General features: G+C 46.8%; 1 protein-coding gene across 7 annotated transcripts in view; it reads left to right on the plus strand.

Moving 5' to 3' along the window:
* Positions 1-20,772, plus strand: part of TRIT1 (tRNA isopentenyltransferase 1) — a 79,655-nt gene that overhangs the window by 51,896 nt on the left and 6,987 nt on the right. For 2 of the 7 annotated variants that reach the window (XM_070610155.1, XM_070610157.1), the window contains exons 11-12: positions 184-294; positions 3,248-3,982. The exons of 3 other annotated variants lie outside the window; for them this stretch is intronic. In XM_070610155.1, coding sequence (XP_070466256.1) covers positions 184-294; positions 3,248-3,255 — 119 coding nt within the window. In that variant the 3' untranslated portion in view covers positions 3,256-3,982. Of the gene's footprint in view, positions 1-183; positions 460-3,247; positions 3,983-20,772 lie in introns of those variants that run through there. 2 more of the 7 variants (XM_070610151.1, XM_070610153.1) reach the window with 2 other exon arrangements.

Genomic DNA, 20,772 nt, shown 5'->3' on the forward strand with positions numbered 1-20,772 from the left:
CACTCCAACAAAGTAGTTGTCCTTTTCTTCAGGTGCATGATAACTTGGACTGGACTAACATGAAGGCAAGTAGAGGACTTTGGGAGCCTAATCTAATGAACAGATACAAGCTTTATAATCAGGAGCAGCTGTTTGTTAATTTATTTAACAGATTTAATGAATGCTTACTGTTCACCATTCTAGGTGCTAGAGATATATCAGTGAACAAGACACTGCCTGTCTTCAAAGAGCTCACGTCTTTCATACTGTTTCAATGGATAATAGAGATATATATAATGGAGAAGCATATGAAAGGTGAATATATTTATGTTATGATAGAGATGCTGTAGTAGAGATATTTGGGGAATGTGCAGGGTGGTACCTGACTCAGTTCAGAGGAGTCTAGGAAGGCTTTCTGAGTAACTGGCTTCTAAGGAAACACCAGGAAGAGTAATAGGGTGAGCCAGGTAGGGGAGTGGAAGGAGAAAGGCTGGGGAGGTCTGCAGGAACCAGGTCATAGAGAGCCCTGTAAACCATTAACCCTGAGAAAACAACATGGGATGTGTTTCCTGGAGAGATCTCATTGGTGCAATGCGGAGACTGAATTGGCTGGAGACAGTCTAGAGGCAGGGGCGTGGTTAAAGTGTGCAGCAGGTCTTGATGGACTTACAGGACTTGATGCTTGGTTAAATACTGGTGGTGAGGGGAAAGAAGGGGCCAAGAATAAGGCTCAGGTTTCTCACTCGAGCAGTTGATTGATGGTGGTTCCTTTGGCCAAGATGGAGAACACTGGAAGAAGAGCAGGATTGTGGGCTGAGGGCAGAGGATGAGTTTAGTTTGGGACTTGGTGAGATTAAAGTGTCTATGGAGAACCCTAATGGAAAGTACAGAAAGGAACTGGATATTCACGTTGAGCCCAGAGAGAATTCTGGGCTGGAGATAGGGATTTCTAAGTTCTCAGCACGGATGATATTTCAAGCTGTGGAAGATGAGGTCACTCAAGCAGGAGGTGTAGTGAGAAGAGAAAAGGCCTAGAACAGAACTTGAGGAAGGTCAACAATTATGGAAGAGAAACTTGCATTGGAAACTGAGGAGGGAGAGGGGAGAACCCAGGAGGCTGCGATCACGGTCACGGAGGTTGTATGGAAAGAGGTTTGAGACGGGCGTCATCAGCAGGCAAGCACGTAGAGGCCATGGCCGCCAAGGAATGAGAAGCCTTCAGTGGATTTTAGTGATGAGCACGTCAGTGGTAACCTTGGTAAGAGAGGTTTCAGTCAGTGGTTAGAAAATGGAAGCCATATCTCAGTGGTTTGAGGAGAGAGTGGCCATAGTGCGTGTGGTCAGCTTTTTAAATTATGAAAGGAAAGAGCGTGGTCGCCAGAGGGAGGCCTGGAGTGGAAGGAAGCTGCTTTCCTTTATTTCTGAGAGACTTGAATGTGTTTAAGTGCTACTTGGAAGGGGCTAATAGTTGTAAGTACCAGAAAATGGTTTCCTCCTTTTGTGAAAGGTATGGAGGAACGTCTGTGCCAGTATGACAGAGCTCCTCCTTGACGTTGTCTGCAGCTGGAGGTAGAGTGACCAACTCTGCTTTGTGTGGGACTTCCTGGTGTTAGCTCTGAGTCCCATATCCTGGGAAACTCCTCAGTCCGGGCAAGCCAGGATGGTTGGTCACCCTTGGGGTAGAGGTCCCTCCATCAGGATAAGTAAGGAATATTCTGCAGTTGCAAAGAGGGTGGTTTACCATTTCTCCAAAGATTTAGAGGAGCTGCCTGCCTCAGAAAAATACCTGTTGCAAGGAAGAGAAGGAAATGTAGTCAATTCCTGATTGATGTTTCAGTAGCCTTCAAAAAGATGGTACATAATTAATTCAGCATCAGCAATTCTGCAAATGAAATAATCTGAGATAAGGAAATATAGAGGAGCTTAAAAATGTGGCTATTAAATTAAAAACCACATGGAAGCCCTGAATGCCAAGTTGAACACAGTAGATCGACTTGGTAAAGAAAACAAATTTCAGATGGTCCCAGAACACAGAGGAAACTGATGAAGACATGAAAATAAGATAAAAGAGGAGATACGGATGGAAAGAACAATGAAAGGTGAATTTTAAGAATTCAAGAATGACTGGACTAGTGATTAATAATGAATAATGACTGAAAACACGTTGAGTGCTTACTCTGTGGCAAGCACTTTGTAAACCCTTTACGTGTGTGAACTCATTTAATCCTCAAACCACACCATGGGATTTGTACTGTTATCCTCCCCATTTTGCATACAGGGAGACTGCAACACAGGTCAGTTCAGCGCCTTGTGCAAGTTTGCACAGGTAGGAAGTGAGGAAGCTGGTGGCCCCAGGCGCTCCTGCTCCAGCGCTAAGGCTCTGAAGTTCCGTGCTGCTCCGCCTCGTGCTGTTACATTGAAACCAAAGCGTTCAGGCTTCTCTTAGAGTGCTTTTTGGTGTCGCCTAAGTGCCAGGCACAGTGCTGCTGCTGGGAAGATATCGGAGAGTGAGACAGACTAGGTCCCTGCTCACATGGAGCTTATGCTCTAATATGGAGAGAAAGAAAATAAACTAGTAAATGAGAGAGCTTTAACAAGTATTAAGTCCTAGGAAGGAAAAATGGAAAAACAAGGCAGAGAGTAACTAGAGTTGTGTGTGTTTTGAGGTGGGCGTTACTGTTTTAGATGGGACAGCAGGGAAGACCCTCTGAGGAGGTGACGTCACCTGAGTCCTGAATGATGTAGAGTCCACTGTGCAAAAATATGGGGCAGAGGGAACAGCAAGTGCAAAGGCCCTTTGCACAGAGGCGGGAATGCGCTTGGCAGATTTGAGGACTAGCCAGGCCAGTGTGGCTACCAGCAGAGTGAATGTCGGGGAGATTGTAAAGGATAAAGTTGGAGAAGTAACCAGGGGCTAGACCAGGTAGGGCCTGATAGGCTACGGTGAGGATTTTGAATTTTATTCTAATTGCCAGTGGAAGGAGTTAAAGAGGGTTTTATTTGTTTGGTTTTCTGTCTGTTTGTTTTTAGCAGGGGAAGAGTGTACTCTGATTTGCATGATAAAAGATAAGTGTGGCTGCTAGGTGGAGAATGGGCTGTAAGGCAGAAAGGGATGTGCACTGTGGAAGCAGGAAAAAGTGTAATGTTCTGGCCGGAAGCAGGGGCTGGAGCTCAGAAGTTTTGGGTGGGTTAATGGTTAATGCTGGCTGTCTCTCTGCCTTGGGGCATCCCCTCCCCAGCTTATCTAATCACGTTCACTAATTTACAGAGAGATGAAGGCTCCTTTCTGGAAAAATAGATCAGAGATTCCAACCCCCTCAGAGGTAAGAAATACCCCATCCCCCTGGGTCCTAGCTGATTAGAGCAGACCCGAGGCCAGGCCAGTCAGACTGCTCCCAAGAATTTCAAATTGCAACACCGTCTTTCCTGGGTACACTGGAACACGGAACTGTGATGTTTGGGCATATGCACAAAATAAATATTGGTTGTATGAATGAGTACGTGGCAGGAGGAGCTGCAAAGCAGGAGAAAAGAAGCAGATATGTGAGGGAAACCCAGACCAGGAGAGAGGCTCCTGGTTTCTGAGCCTCCCGAGGGCTAAGGTGCTGCCTTGCGTTCCTGGATGCCGCTGTTTCCTTATTAAAAGCACCATGTTTGCTTAAGTGGATTTCTTTCAGGTGCAACCCAAGGACCCGTGTGCCAGGGCGTGCACATTATTAGCTCCTGTCCTGTGTGGCCACATACTCTCATCTGTGGTGGTGCCCTTATTTCCCACAGCCTCATCAACTTAGGGCTTTGTCACCTATTTTTGTTTTTTCGCGTTTTATGGGCATACAATGTTAGCTTAAGGTAATTAACTTGCATTTATTTTATTCACTGGTGAGACCATCATTTTTCTGAGATAACTTCATATTGTTTACAGTGTCAGCCCTTTCTGAGTAGACTCCGGGTTCACACTTACACACTTAATTCAGTTATTTGGATAATAAACGTGTATCTGGTGTGTGGTTTTTTTTTTCTTTTGGTACACATATTTTTCCACATTCTCTTTGTTTGCTTTTTTATATTCAACAGAAGATAAAGTACCAATTATCCAAGGACCAAGCATCCTTTGAATTCTCACTGTATGTCAGCCGTGGCATGTAAGACGGGCATGTCAGGGTTCCTCTGTCCCTTCCTTTGCCCACCCTAGAGAAGTTGATTTGCCTGCTCTCTTAGGCCACAGGCCCTGAATGATCTCATCTGCCATCAAGCCGTAGCTCCCACCTGTTCTACAGGCCGAGCAGGCTTTGTTTTTGTTTAAGTGATATATGACTTTTACCCCATGCACTTTGTGTTCAGTGTTTGAATGTTCACTGTGACGCATGGGAAACTCCACGGAGTGATTTCTGCCACTGTCAGAAACACCTTGGTTGTCCCCAGGTATACCTTGAGTTAAACTGGCTTATATACTACACTTCATCTTCAGATGGACCAGTGGGACAGGGCAGCCCTTCAGGAGCTTAACCACTACACCATCCGGCCAGCCCCCCCTTATCCTTCTAATTACACCTTGTGTGCCTCTCTCTTGGTTAAAAGTTTTTATTGACTCCCCTTTGCCATCAGGATAAAGTCGGAGCTCCTGATGGAGTACAAGGTGTGTGGTCTTTCTGCTCACTCCTTCAGCCAAGTTTCCCGCCACCCATTACAAAGCTACTTTCAGTTCCTCAAGACAGAACAGTGTGGGCTATAGAGCTTCTGGGCCAAACTTAGGTTTGAATCCCAGCTCTAGCACTTGCCATATGTGAATTGTGGAGCCAATAACTTAACCACTGTGTGCCTCAGTTCCATCTTTTTAAAAATCTGGCTCTCTGAGGTTATTGTGATGATTAAGTTAGTATCTTAAAAGTACTTCCTAAAACAGTGCTTGGCACACAATTAGCCTTTCTTCCGTCATTCGATGTTCGTTCGGTCCCATTGATGCTGTCTGGAATGCTCTCCCCACACCCTTATTTCCCTGGAAATTCTTACTCATCCTTTCAAGGCTCAGCTCAATATCACCTCCTCTGCACAGGCCTTTCTGCTGTCTCCTCTCACCCCATGCCAGAGCTCTGGGAACACTGCACACCCAAACTAGAGACCTATTTTGTTGCCTTCCCAGTAATTTGGTGATCTGTGTAGGAGGAAAACATCTTGAAATACTAATATTTGTGCTTTGCTTTTCCACACTTCCTTGTATGTGACCCTCCCCCAAGTCATTCACATTGCCTTCAAGAATTAATATTTTTATAGTACAAATGCAAAGAGAAAGGGGGGAAAAAAGCCTGTGTTTAGTTTTTCAACTTCCAAACTAGGCTTCATTGTGGACACCCACATGGACTTGATAGTGAAAGCCAAGTGGTGGGCTTTATGGAGAGAAGGGATTCTGAGAACCCACAGGAATGTTTCTAAAGGAAGCAGGGTGTAAAGCTTATGCCTTCATAGTGGGCTAGAAAGAGCCTAGCAGGGTGCCTGGCCCGTCCTGCTCATGGGAAGGCTGGTTAGGGGTCACTCAGGTGGAGAACAGGGACAGGACTTGATCTTGCAGGAGCTCAGAGTGGTCTGAGATGGAATCAGAGACGTGGAGAGGAGCAGAGTCCGCATCAGGAGCCTGCCCAGCGGCAGGGCCAGCTCGTGTTATGACAGCCAAGCCAACATCGGTAACCGTCCCTGGCCCCCTGGGTCCACTGCCATCTCCTGTGCTGAGGAGCCACAGTCACTATTCTGCTCTTCACTTGCTGGGGATGTCCTCTTGCCAGCTGCCTGCTATTGCCCTCGAATAACCCAACAGCAGAGATGCCCACCCACACCATGCCCCATCTGAGCCATTTCTTGTGGATACCCTCTTTTCGTAACAGTTCAGGAACCTTATAAACCTCATAAAACAAAAGGTAGGATCTTGACACTGAGTATCAATGGTGTGGGAAAGAAAGTCCCCAGCCCCTGAACTTAGGCAGAACTGGGCATTGAGGCTGACCTGTTTCACACGACTACATGCAAAGCCAGACTGAGCCTCCCGGAGGGCAGCAAGCATTGAGTTGGACCATCTCTGTATCCCTAACACATGGCTGGTGCTTGGTAGATATTTATTATGTCAAAGAATGAATGAAAATCGCAATCTAGTGAGGAAGACAGAGAAATAATTATAGTACATATTATCTAATGCTGTGATAAAGGAAAGAGCTGAGTGAACAGAAGAGGAGAAGGGTTCAGAGACGTAAGGGGTTCCCTGAGGCAACACCAGGACTGGTGCACAAGTCTCTTGACCCCCTCCAGAGCACCCCTGGAGTAGACAGATGCTCTTGGGCATGTCTGCTCAGCCCATGCTGTTGTCTCTGGGCACTAGACTGCCCACAGGCCGGGATTCCTGGCAGGCTCCTCAGCCGTAGTTGCTGGGCTCTCGGCTCATGACCCAAACGGGACACTGGGTCTCCCTCCCATGATTTTGCTGTTAGGATTCAGAGATGCCAGTCCCTTTCTGCTGGTCACCTGAGCTGAGGACTGAGAGCCATGTTCGACCATGTGTTCAGGAAAGTGGAGAATGGTGAGCTCAGAGAGGAAGAGAAGCTTCCTGCTGAAAAGCTCAATGGCTTTTGAAATCCTGGTTCTCATTCCTGCTGAGGCCTGGTTGCCCCCTACCCTTGGGTTCCATGTGACACTTCTGAAGACTTGGATTAAATTCCTCTCTTTTGCTTAAGCTGGCCTGAGTGGTTTCTATTCTGTGCAACCAAGAGTCTTGACTAACATTATCCCCATTAATGTCAACATCATGATCGCAGCAGATACTCCCACAGCTTGTACAGTGTCCCACACTTTGTTCTCAGAGCTTTATGTGTAATAACTTGTTCAATCCTCCTAACATTCCTATGAGGTAGGTACAACTATCGTCCCTAGTTTTCAGATGAAGAAACTTAGGCACACAGAGGTTAAGTAACTTGCCATAGTCAGACAGCTGGTAAGTGGTAGAGCTGGGATTCAAATCTAGACAGAACCTATGTCCAAACTCGCAGTTTTATCATATTTTGTTGAGCAAAAGTTTGTATTTTTATATTTTTTAACCCATTCTCCTGGAAGAATGTAGTTCTAAACGCCAAACACCACGAGGAACCCTGAGTGAGTCCCTAGTGCTGACATGAGGCCGGGTGGGCTGGGCGCCCGGCCCACTCTGTCTGCCCCACAGCTCGGGCCTCTCACTTTGCCGGGCCCAGCAGAGGAAGCGCGGCAAGGAGCTGCTGAGCCAGGGACAGGGCTTGGCGGCAAAGCAGCTTGTGCGGCGGGAGGCGAGAGCCGCGCCCTGGCACCTGGCAGGCAGCCCAGCCCCACCGTTGAGAAAATACCTGGAACAAAGGAGTCCTCCCGCCACGACTGGCTGCCTCTCCTAGTGCCTGCAGCTCCTCAGCTGAGGAATCTGACCTCCGAGCCAGGCCAGGCCGGGTCCTTACACGGCCTCAGGAGGCTGCAGAGAGGCCTCGCTGCCCAGCCTGGAACACCTTCCTCCCTGCCCTGGGTGGGCGTCCCCAAGGGAGGCCCTCATCACACCGCCTGCCGCGTGGGTTCCAGGCTTACTTCCACCTAGGGCCTCTGCTGGGCTGCTGGAACTTCCTGTTACTGCAGCTCTCCCCTGTGGTGTCCGGGGCAGGTGGCTTCACGGTTCTAGGGCTTGGAATCGCCCCAGCCGGGAGGTCCGTCTCGTAGCAACGGCTTGTCAGAGGTGTAGACTGGACAGATGTGTCTCTGGTGAATAACCAGTGACCCTGCAGAGGAATTTGGCCATCATCACCAGCAGATATTTGGGTGGCGTAAATCTGGACTAGGGGGCTGGGAGAATAAAAAGTGGAGAAGACTCTGCGCCCCCGGGAGTGGTGGTGTGGTTCTTGTTGGACGTATCTTGAGCAAAGCACCAGAAGCTCCTCTGAGAAGAGGCCCAGCCTCCTGAGGGGGTGGCCAGCCTATGACTAGCTCCTTCTCCTTTCTTCCCTCCTCGTGAGCAAGACCTCAGGGGCATAGACCTGGAAAAGAGACCACCTCACTGCAACTCTTTCGTTCAAACGGGGACTGGCCCGGGAGCCCCAGGCCCAACTCCCAGGCCCAGGCCAGCATCAAGCCTTCCCCTAACGATGTGCTTTAGTGACTGCTGCCATCAGGCCCACTGCCATCCCATGGAGTGCCTATGATGATTCAGAAAAAGAAGCTGTTTCCTCCAGGTGGACACAGCCCTCCTCCAGGGCCCCCAGCGGTGCCAAGTGGACCAGAGTGTGGGACTGGACTTTACGCCCCACTGGCTTCTCATCTGTGTGAGCTTGTGCAGACCCAACGTGCGCTGTCTTTTGCAAGGGCAACACCTGTTAGGATAATCCCCAAACCATGACCTTCAGCCCTGATTCCCACGCCAAACCCTGGCCCCTCTGACCTGGATAGTCCCCTGGCTGGACAAAGGAGGTCATTCCAGGGATGGCCCCTCTCCACTGGCCTGAACCAACTTTAGACAGCATGGCAAGAACTCAGGAGGGATGTCCTAGAAGCAGCCCCCCCACACCATTGGCAGGAGCCTTCTTCCCAGGCAGAACCCTCTGGCCCTGGAGCCCCTGGCTGAGGGAGCTCCCAGTCCTGTGGGTAGCCCTGAGGCTATTAGACGGCAGAATGCTATCTGGGAGATGCTCTGACTTCTAACGTGAGATTCTATGTGGAAGATAAGCAAGCCCTGGTCAGGCAGAGGTGGCACTGAGCCTGCCCCCACAGGCCTGGCTCTCTGCCCCTTGTGCTCACTGCTCAGACCCAGGGAGCCCGTAGGCTCTGGGCTTGGCCCACCTCAGTATCTGCTGGTTCCACTCCCTGTCATTTGCCTCAGGGCCCAGGGCGTGGCACCCTCTGTCCACTACGGGGCCAGATCAGAGTGTATCCTGCGCAAATACTTGCTCAGATGAATGAGTAAAAGAATTGTCTAAAGAAAGAGGCCCTCCAGAGGCAAGTGTGGGCACCAGGGCCTGGAGTCCCAGGATCCCCAGATCCACTGCTCACTGGCTGTGGGACTCTGAGCCTCACTTCCCCTTCTGGAGAACAGGCAAAAATGACATCTGCCTCCCTTAGTTGCCGGGCAACTTGCTATTAATAATGAAAAACAGCAACAACAATAAGAACAATGACACAGCCCCCACTTCTTGAGAACTTCCTCTGTGTTAAGTGCTCTGCGTGGATCCTCACAACAGTCCTAGGAGGGAGGCACTCCCCCCATTTCACAAAGAACTTGGTAGACTTGGTGGAGATGAGCCTTGCTCAGGAAATGGCAGCTGTATCCTTCCTATGCGCAGGGCAGCGTGGGCTGTGTGGAGCCAGGGTGTCTGTGGAGTTCACAGCTAAGGTCAGAGCCCTGGCCACAGTCCAGAAGCCATGCCCACCGTCTCCCCCAGGGGTGGAAGGTCACCTGACTCTAGGGCGGGGGTCAAAGCTGCTGGGAAGTTGGAGTGTTGGGCTCTGGCTCCCCTTCTGCTCCTGATCGGCTCTACCACCTGGGTCGGTCACTATCCCTTCCCAGCCTCAGTTTATCCTATTGTAAAGTGCAAAATAGGGGTCAGATCCCTTGATCACCAAGATCTCTCACCACAAAGAATGGCTAAGAGAAAGTTCAGGAAAACATGGAGCCAGCGCCTGAATTCCTGGCTTCTCTCTGCCCCCTGGTGGACACCAGTAGCCTAGCACCCAGGGGAAAAGCCTGAATACAGTCACTCCCAGGGACTTGAGGACTAGCTATGTGATCTCCTCCGAGGATCCCACCCCTCGGAGCCCCAGTCCCTATCTGTCAAATGGGGATAAAAATAGTACCAACATCATCAGGGTGTTGTGAAGATCAAGCATAATGGTGAGTATGAAACACTTGCTACTGAGCTGTACATATACAATGTGCCCAATGCATGTTAATCACCATGTCATCACTCCTCCTTCTCCTCCATCGCCTCGTCCCATCAGTCACCAGGGCTCGCTGATCCTCGCTTCTCTCGCACCCCCTCCACCCGCTAGACCCAGCCGCACCATCTCTCTTTCTTGGATTCCTCCAACAGCTTCACCACCTCCTGCCCACCTCTCCCGCCCTCCTGCACCTCCCCTCAGTGACCTAGTGTGCTCATGCTATAAGGCCAGATCTTCAAATGCCACATCTCGGACAGCTCTCCAAGCCCCTCAGCCTGGCCCTCAGTGACCCTGCCCACCTCTGCAGCCTCGGTCACCCTGCACCTTTCTGCTCCCTGTATTCACACCCAGCTCTCTGCATCCCTCACTCAGCCCCTGTGGTCCTGCCTCCCAGTGAGTTCACTGAAAAGTGACTTCAGCCATCTTTGCTTCCCCCTTCCCCGCCTCTGCTGCAGCCCCAAACCCTCTCTAGGTCTCAGTTTCCTTATCTGCCAAATTGGACTGTTGTGGGGATAAAAAGAGGTAATATGCTGAGGTACTTGGCCCACAGTAGCCACTAGACAGAAGCCAGGTGCCTACAACTGGGAAGGAGGGTTGTGTCCTCGGTGCAGTAGAGAGTCACATGGGCCCTTTGGGGGGGTGGGCATGGGATGTGATGAGAGCTCTGAGGCCCCACCACAGCCCCAAACCCAGGAGGGGCACACTCTGAGCAGTGAGCGCAGACGTGGCCTCTGGGTAGAGTACAGAGCTTGGCTGGCCCCTTCCTGAGATCTTGCACTCCCTGTCCTGCTGCAGGACCAGGTGGAGAACAGGCCCTCTGGCTCAGTGGCCCCAGGGAACAGCCCTGGGGCTGGAGTGCTGACACAGTCCTGATCCTGATTTAAGAGGAGAGAAGCACCTGAAATGAGGCAGACCCCTCCCGACCCTCTGCGAGGGCTGGGGCCGGAGCAGTGGACCAGAGTCGTAGAGATTGTACAGAAAGTAGGGGAGCCAGTGAGGGGGAGGTCCTCAGTGGTCCTTCAGGCCACTCAAGGACATTGAGGTTCGGATTAGGGAAAATAAGTTCCTTAGGGTTATATGGGGCATTCATCGCTTCAACACATTTTTCTTCTGTTTAATGTTTTGGCTAAGTAATATGTTCACAACATCCAAGGAACAGTATATAGAATGGTATATTTTAAGAAGTCTCCCTGCTACGTCTGTCTGCATTCCTGCGTCTACCTCATCCATCTCTTATAAGTAATTCATTTTATTAGTTTCTTATGTATCCTTTTCCTGTGAATAAATGCAACCAAATGTGAATATGCGTTCATTCACACTCCTTTCTTACTCAAAGGAGGACATACTATGCTCTGCATCTTACCTTTTTCACTTAACAATGTATTTTATAGCATAATTATTAGTCCACAGAAAGCTTTCTGCTTCTTTTTTTCAGCTATCTAGTATTCCACTGGGGGGATTTACCATAGTTTATTTAGTCAATTCCTTTCTTATTTATTTTTTTTTAGTTTGGCACCGGAGCTAACATCTGTTGCAAATATTTTTTTCTTCTTCTTCTCCCAAAAGCCCCCCCAGTACATAGTTATGTTTTCTAGTTGTGGGTCCTTCTGGCTCTGCTATGTGGGACACTGCCTCAGCATGGCCTGATGAGCGGTGCTAGGTCCATGCCCAGAATCCAAACCAGTGAAACCCCAGGCCGCCGAAGTGGAGCCCACGAACTTAACCACTTGGCCATGGGGCCGGCCCCAATTCCTTCCTTATTAATGGACACTTGGGTTGTTTCCAGACTTTTGCTGTCACAAACAATACTTCACTGAATAACCTCACCTACACAGGGCTGATGATTAGGTAAGAGCGTCAAAGACATGGCTGAAGCAGTTGTTAAAATAGTGAAATACTTTCATAGTGCTTGGTACATAGTACAACTACAACTGTAACAGTTGATAAACTTAATAATATGATTTCTTTTGTAAACTCTTTAGTTCAGACTATGGTTGTAGGATGTCAGGACTTGTTCAGTGGGCTTCCTGCCATACAGGACTGTTATAAACATTAGGACTAGCTGGGACTTCAGCCTTTGCTAGATGAGCAGTGTGACTGTATGACTGTACTGAGCATTTTTTACAGAGCACTCTGTATTTTAGAAGAATCACCAGTTTATCTTTTTTGTTTGTTTGTTTTTGGTGAGGAAGATTGGCCCTGCCTATTGCCAATCTTCCTCTTTTTGCTTGAGGAAGATTGTCCCTGAGCTGACATCTGTGCCGATCTTCCTCTATTTTGTATGTGGGACACCACCACAGCATGGCTTGATGAGCAGTGTGTAGGTCCACGCCTGGCATCAGAACCTGCAAACCCCGGGCCTCTGAAGCAGAACGTGCAAACTTAACTGCTTCGTCACCAGGCCGGCGCAAACACCAGTTTGTCATTATCCTCTAATTATCTAGTTGCTACTTCTTATAAATATTTTAGTTTTCACTGAGCTTTTATTGGTTTATTTCAATTCTAATTAAATAGGATGAATGTAGTGCTTTGATACTTACAAATTCAAGATTTAGAGTAAAACATTAAAAACAAACAAAAATGAAGAGACAAGAAATTTTGGATATTTCTTTTAAGTATATTAAATATGAATCTTCCTTTCCTGAGAGGAAGAAGAAAGAAAAAATAATAATAATCAATCACAGCCTGGAATATCTTTTATTACTGTGCCAAAATCTGAAGAGCCGAGAATATTTATTTGTATGTGAGAATCAGTACGAAATAAGACAAATAATTTGTATTTCTGGAACAAAAAAATAAATTTATAGGCTTGTACTTCAGGTTATGATGGACTGGGTAATTCTGATGAATCCTATTCCTGAGAACAACTAGAAAAACTGGACAAAATTATTTAAAAATCATTCTACTTAACAGCTGTGATGGGTTTAAAATGTGTCCATTTATTCATTGAGACAGACCCCTCTTTTCAAGAGATAGCGCCCAATTCCCCTCCCTTGAGTGTGGATTGGACTTCATGACTTGTTCATGAAGGAAAGAACACAGAGTGACAGTGAGTGGTGGGATCATTAAAGAGATTGTGGTTTTCTCCTTGCTCTCTCTCCTGGATTACTCACTCTGGGAGAAGCCAACTCCCGTGTCATGAGGACACTCAAACATCCCTATGGCGAGGTCTACCAAATGATCAAACTGAGACCTGTCAGCAACCAGCGCTATCTTGCCAGGTGTGAGTGCGCCATCTTGGACGTGGGTTGTCCAGCCCCGGTCAAGCTTTCAGACGACTACAGCCCCAGTTGACAGCTTTACTGCAACCTCATGAGAAACCCTGAGCCAGAACCCCTCATCCAAGCCACTTCTGGACCCTGACTCTCAGAAACTGTGTAATATAGTAAATATTTATTATTTTTGGCTGCTAAGTATAGTAGTAATTTGTTATTCAGCAATAGAGAACTAACATACAGGCAGTGCTGCTAACAAGTTAGTGAAGAATTACTGGCTGAGCCAAGACTCTTGGGAGTTTGGAGGCTCAGGGTGATGGGCCTTGTGTCTGAGGCTGTTTTCCCCCGAGAGGCTGAGTCGTATTTCTACAACTTTGCAGGGCAGATGGGACAGCATTTAGAGTCAAGGAGCATCAACGAAGGTCCCTTGGTGAACCCCCTCACTTTGTGTTAGGACTCTACAAGGCTAAACTCTAGGAGTATGTGAGGATGAATGGGAAGTAGATGGGATCTCACAAAGAACATGCCTCAGCCCCGTACCATCACAATCCCTGAAATTGTCTTACGGTGATCCCAGACTGCAAGTCCCTCCAGGTGCCAGGCAGACGCAAAAGTATGTCTTCTCTAAACTTACCCTCTGGAGGAAGACAACACTAATCTCGGCCTGAAGTTGTTTCTACGAGCAATTCTGCAAATACAATGCCCAGTATGTGTATGTGTGTATGCATGCACACATACACACACACACACAAAGCACAGGAAGAGTGAATGTGAACAAAACCAGTAGAAAGCAAAATCAATAGAGAAGAAAAACAGACCCGCAGAGGCTTCAGATATTGGAGTTGAAGACACAGACCTTTACACACTTCCTACATTCAAAGATATAAATGGCAAGCTTGAATTTCAGCAGAGAACTGGAAACTATAAAAAAAAAACAAACCCAAAAGAAAGTATGATGGTTTGAGTTGTGTCCTCTGAAAAGGTAAGTTGAGGTCCTAACCCCCAGTACCTCAAAATGTCTGCTTGTTTGGAGATAGATCAGTGTAAGGTCATATTGGAGTAGGGTGGGCCCCTCATCCAGTATGACTGGTGTCCTTATAAAAAGATGACGTGAACACACACAGGGAGAGAATGCCGTGTGTTGATGGAGGCAGAGACTGGAGTGATGCGTCTATAAGCTAAGGAACCCCAAGGACTGCTGGCAGCAACCAGAAGCCAGGAGAGAGGCATGGAACACACTCTCCTCAGCAGGCTCCAGAAGGAGCCAACCCTGCCGACACCTCGATCTTGAACTTCCAGCCTCCAGAATGGTGAGCAAATACGTTTCTGTCGTTTTAAACCATCCAGTTTGTGGTAATCTGTTCCTGCAACACTGAGAAATGAATACAGAGAGTATAGAGATGAAAGATATAATAACTAAAAATAAAAACTCAGTGGATGAGAATTAGTGAACCAGAAGATCTGTCAGAAAACATACCCAGAATGAAGCAGGGAGACAAAGGGATGGAAAATACAAAACAGAGAGTAAAGAGCGTCAGGGAAGAACTCCAACCTCGTACGGGACGGCAGGTAATAAACCTGCCACAGCTCCGTAGATGCTGAAAGCAGACAAGTCTCGATAGCTCAGAGCAAGACAGGTCATTACTCACAGCACAGCCAACAGCGGGAGCATGAGCACAGTGGTGCCCACTCCCTTGCCTCCGAGTCCCAAGGAAGGGTCATGGAGGCTGTGCGTGTAACGGGTTGAGCCGCAGCTACAGCTGAGGGAGCCAGAGCCAAGGGCCCGGCACCTGTGGTAGCAAGGAGCCAACCAGTCCTGTCCTCTGGAGAGTGAACAGGTGCACATAGCACCTGTGGTTTCCTTGGCCTGCCTCATCACCTTCATGATAAGCTACAGAGGCTGCTCAGAGTCAGGTCGTTTGGTTTAGCTCAGCAAGGCTATACAGGGGCTCTCGGGGCCCCTGGTGACCTGCCTTTCCCCCAAAATCCACTCCTCTACCCTACACGTTTTGAAATGAATTCAGATTTTCACATGAATATGCCATGCTGTCAGAAACCCAGATTAGATGCACTGACTGGGGCTCATAATACATCCATTCAATTTGTCTCGTACATCACTTGATTATGGCTGTTATGAACAGAATCCCAATCAGCAGTTGAGGCCAAGCTGCAGTAGTGACCTCATTCATGCTCCCCAGGAGCCCTGACCCAGCCAAGTGAGTAAGTCCCAGAGGGGGCTAGTAGGTATTGTTTCAGACAACCTTTAAGCTTCCTTTCCTAGGTGTAGATGGACTGTTGTGCTTGAACTATGGTATTATTCCAAACATAACAGGAGGTGTTGATAACCATGCGTTCTCGTTTCTGTTCATCCAGGCTGCAGTATGAAGCCGCACTCTTAGCCGTTACAACCACGCAAGAGAGTTTAGACTGACCTGTTGATCTGGGACTTGTGGCCTCTCTTTGGCTGTGGTAGCTAAGTAAAGGGTAGGTTTCTGATCATTGTCTCTGGAGCATGGTCTCTGATGGCACAGTACATGACTCATCCTGCTATGTGGAACGGGAGTCAGTGTATGCATTCCAGGTAGGACTACTGTTTTTACCTGGGGACCCAAGAAGGGAAATGTGACCCAAGGGGCAGTGTAATTGTCAATGATTAGAGAAGATGACAGGTAATCCAGAAAGCAACCTCCATCCCTAAAGGAAAGACACTCCATGGCCCACTCTCCCCCACATACAAACATATGCCTCCAAGTCCCTTGGGGTGATGTAGTGGGCCTATTTGGAGGCTACACAGGCAGTGGGTTGCACCATAGCTGAGGAACTCAGGGCCAAGGGTCCAGCACCTTTTGTAGCGAGCAGTAAATAAGCCAGTCCCCCTCCCTCAGGGAGTCACACGACAGTCACCCTCTGAGTACCCTGATCTATATGACTAGTGACAGTAACTGCTCAGTGTCAGGGGACAATAAACCTTGAAGTTTGGCACAGTCAGCAAGGGCAGCAGAGATGCTGAGGGCCCACGGCAGACTGCCTTTCCCAACAGAGATATGGCTTCTGTGAGATGTACCCCACACGTGTTTGTATTCCCAGAGGGAAGTGCAGGGCCAGTACAGAAGCAATGTTTTAGAGAGACTGGCCAAGAATGTTCCAAAACCGATAAAAACCATCAAGACACAAACATCAAGCCACCTTCAAGAAGCCCTATGAACTCTGTATTAGCTTGCTACAGCTTGCATAACAAAACACCACAGACTCAGTGGCTAAACCAACAGAAATTCATTTTCTCACAGTTCTGGAGACTGGAAGTCCAAGTTCAAGGTGTAGGTTGGTTTGGTTTCTCCTGAGGCCTCTCGCCTTGGCTCGCAGACAGCTGTCTTCTTGCTCACATGGCCTTTTCTCTGTGTGTGTACATCCCTGGTGTCTCTCTCTTCTTACAAGGACATCAAACATATTGGTCTAGAGCCCCAGCCTTGCGACCTCATTTAACCTTAATCACCTCCTTAAAGGCCCTGTCTTCAAATACAGTCACCTTAGGGGTTAGAGCTTCAACATATGAATGAGGAAGGGGACACAGTTCAGTCCATAACAAACTCCAAACACTTTTGTAACGTACCTCATACACATCAGAGTAAAACAGCTGAAAACCGAAGACAAAATCTTAAATATGTATACATATATATAGTCCTTTCTACATCCTTGATCTTCCATGTGTACATATGAGAGAGAGAGAGAGAGAGAGAGATTGAGAATAAGGCAAATGGGTAATCTGGGTGAAGGGTATATGGGTGGTCTTGGTACTGTGTCCGCAATTTTCTTACAAGTTTGAAATTATTTCAGACTAACAGGTTTATAAAAAAGAAAATGGAGGGTCCCGCTGGTGGTGTAGAGGTTAAGGTCGTGCGCTCCGCTTCAGCGGCTTGGGGTTTGCAGGTTTGGATCCCCAGCACGGACCCATACACTGCCTACCAAGCCATGCCGTGGCAGGCATCCCACATATAAAATAGAGGAAGATGGGCACAGATGTTAGCTCAGGGCCAGTCTTCCTCAAATAAAAATTAAAAATAAATTAATTAATTAAATAAATAAGAAAATGGGGGCTGGCCTAGTGGTATAGTGGTTAAGTTTGTGCACTCTGCTTCAGTGGCCCAGGGTTCACCAGTTTGGATCCTGGGCGCAGATCTAGCACCGCTCATCAAGCCATGCTGTGGCAGCATCCCACATAGAAGAGCTAGAAGGACATACAACTATGTACTGGGGTTTTGGGGAGAAAAAAAAAAAGAAGAAGATGGGTAACAGATGTTAGCTCAGGGCCAATCTTAAAAACAAAAGACAATGAAAGGATGAAAAAAGATATATCATCCAAATACCAACCAAAGAAAGCTATTACAGCTAATTAATATCAGAAAAAGAATGCAAGGCAGGGCCGGCTCCGTGGCCGAGTGGTTAAGTTCACGCACTCCGCTGCGGTGGCCCAGGGTTCGGATCCTGGGCACGGACATGGCACCACTCGTCAGGCCACGTTGAGGCGGCGTCCCACATCCCACAACTAGAAGGACGTGCAACTAAGATATATACAACTGTGTACAGGGGGGGTTTGGGGGAGATAAAGCAGGAAAAAAAAAAAAGATTGGCAACTGTTGTTAGCCCAGGTGCCGATCTTTGGAAAAACAAAAAAGAATGCAAGGCAAAAAAAAATTAGTAGTGGTAAAGAGGGACAATTTATAATAAAAGTTCAATTCACCAGAAAGATAATTCTAAATTTATATTTTCTGACCACATAACCTCAAAATGTTTATAGCAAAAATCGACAGAACTCGAATGAGAAATAGACAAATTTTAAATTGCCGTGGGAAATTTTAACATACTTACCACTGATGGATTGAATAAAGCAGACAAAATATAAGGATATAGAAGATGTGAACTACACAACTAATAAGTTTGACCTAATTGACTCTTAAAGAGCATCACGCCCAGTGACTGCATAGTACACCTTCTTTTCACGTGCACATGGAATATTTACAAAATGGGACTATATATGGACCAGAAAGCTAGTTTCAATAAATTTTGAAGAATTAAAATAATACAAAATATGTTCTCTGATCATGGGGCAATTAAGCTAAAATTAACTAAGAATTATACTTAAAATCCCATATGTTTGAATATTAATAAATGTTCTTCTAAATAGCCTGCAGGTCCAAAAAAAAAAAAACTCACAATGGAAATTAGAAAATATTTTACCTGCATGAAAACAAAAATGCTAAATTTCAATACTTGGGAGATGCAGCTAAAGACATGCTTATAGAAATTTATACATTTAAATCTACATGTTAGAAAAGAAGGAAGGCTGAAAATCAATAAGCTAAGCATCCATCTCAAGAAGGTAGTAAAAGAGTCACAAATGAAGCCCTCAAAAGACAAAGGAAAGTATAAAGAGCAGAAAACAATGAAATAAAAGCAAATATAAAAAATATCAAAAAAACCAAAAGCTGGTTCTTTAAAAAAAAAAACGCTAATAAAAGTGACAAACCCCTGTCAAGTCTCATCAAGGAGAAAATAAGAGGAAGGGCACCGAAAAAGGAATATCAAAAATGAAAATAGGGGCCGGCCCGGTGGTGCAGTGGTTAAGTGGGCATGTTCCACTTTGGTGGCCTGGGGTTCACTGGTTCAGACCCCGGTGAGGACATGGCACCCTTTGGCAAGCCATGCTGTGGTAGGTGTCCCAGATATAAAGTGGAGGAAGATGGGCATGGATGTTAGCTCAGGGCCAGTCTTCCTTAAAAAAGAAAGAAAGAAAGAAAGACATCACTACAGATCCCACAGACAATGGTAACTTATACACTGCTCGTGGAACTCTAAATGGGTACAACCACTCTAGAAATGAATTTGATGTTTACTAAAGTTGAAATTATGTGTATTATGTAACCCAAAATTTCATTCTTACGTATATATCTAATAGATATATAGGCACCCTGGAAAAAACTGTCAAATATCTATTGACAGTAGAATGGATAAATAGTTGAAATAGTATGCAGCAATGAAAATGAGCAAACTACTATTTTATGCAACAGCATGGGTAAATCTCACAAAAATTGTTGAGTGAAAGAAGTCAGACACAAAAGAATGTATACTGCATGATTCCATTTATATAAAGTTCAAAAATTGGCAAAAAAAAGGTCATTGATATTCAAAGTCAGGGAAATCAACAAGGAATGGTGAAGCAACTATCCTCAGGACTGGCAAAAGCAGGAAACTGTTATGACTCCTAAGCCTGAAGGAGCAAGAGGAAGAGAGTTTACCAGAATCCTACAGAAGTGATGACACCTGGATGAAATTGTGGCTCTAGAGGAATGCAGCCACAGCCAGACAGGGAGTGATCTGGGGGGAATGAATACCCTGCCCTCTTTCTACTCCCATCCTCCAGTCTTTTGCCAGTGCCTTCCCTTGGTCAAACTCCATCAGAAGCCAAAGGGTGAGGAAGTCCAGTTTCTGCAGTCTGCCGAGGTTGGCTTCCAGGAACACAGAGCAGAGTGGAGAAGGGTAAAGACGGATCTAGATGAGAAAACAAAACACCAGTTCAGTATTAAATCTGAAAGGAAAACTATTGGATTGTTTAATCCACCCAGGATCCACCGAACTTTAACCACTGGACCATCAGGGCTGGCTCGATGTTTTGCTCTTTTGATAGGTGAAAAGTTTTTGCTCAGCATAGTTTAAATTTGTGCTTTTGTTAGCATGAGTGAAGTTGGCATATCAATACGTGTAAAGGTTGCTTGCACCTCTTTTTTTCTTAACTATATATCAATGAGGACCATGTCGAGCTTTTTTAAAAAATCTTCAGAGCAATGGGAAGATGTTGAAGGGTTACTTGTTGGGAATTATCATGCCCAGATTTGCATTTTAAAACCAACATCTCTGCAGCTATCTTCTACTTCTTCTCCCTCCATGCTGTCTCATTTCCCTCCATGAACAGAACAAAGTTCCTGAGAAGCCAGGAGGGATGGAATTCTGAGCACAGAAGGAGTGTCCTTGGAAGGAGGGAAGGAAGGGAGGACGAGGCAGCTGTGTGACAGCTTCTATTTTCTCTGTCAAGTAGAACATTACATCATCTGCTGAGACTGAGACGGGTAGAAGGGAAGATAGAAGTCTGAGAACAGCGTATCTAAACAAGAAAACATAGTAGAAGTGTTCGCAGCACTGAGGTTGGCGACTGTGAATTTACAGTGTCACTTACATGCCAGTAGTTAATGTCCTTCACAATGCTTACCAGCCTGGGTGTAGGCAAAAAGGAGATGGATAGTTGGGTTCATCTAGAGTTTGGAGTTTTGATAGGTAAGTGCTGAGGGGTAAGGGAGGGTAAAGGAGTTCAGGATGTTTGCAAGGAAGTAACTGAAATGATGGAACATGAAATTTAAGCTGGTTAAGGAGCAAAATGAAGGCAGAAAAGAGTTGATGGATAGGGAGGAATTGGAGTGGGTTGGAAGTCTTGAGGAGGCCCAAGAAGAGGAGGAGCTGGACTGGTGGAGCCAGCACGGAAGCTGGGAAGACATGAGTCTGCGGGCCTATAGCGATCCCAGATGCAGAGGGTTGTCACGGACATCAGGGGTACCGTGAAGTGCAGAAGGCGGTCACTGTGACGAGGAGAATAGGAACAAGAAGCCAG

The sequence above is a fragment of the Equus przewalskii genome, chromosome 2 (genome assembly GCF_037783145.1).
Source record: "Equus przewalskii isolate Varuska chromosome 2, EquPr2, whole genome shotgun sequence".
Classification (NCBI taxonomy): Eukaryota; Metazoa; Chordata; class Mammalia; order Perissodactyla; family Equidae; genus Equus; species Equus przewalskii.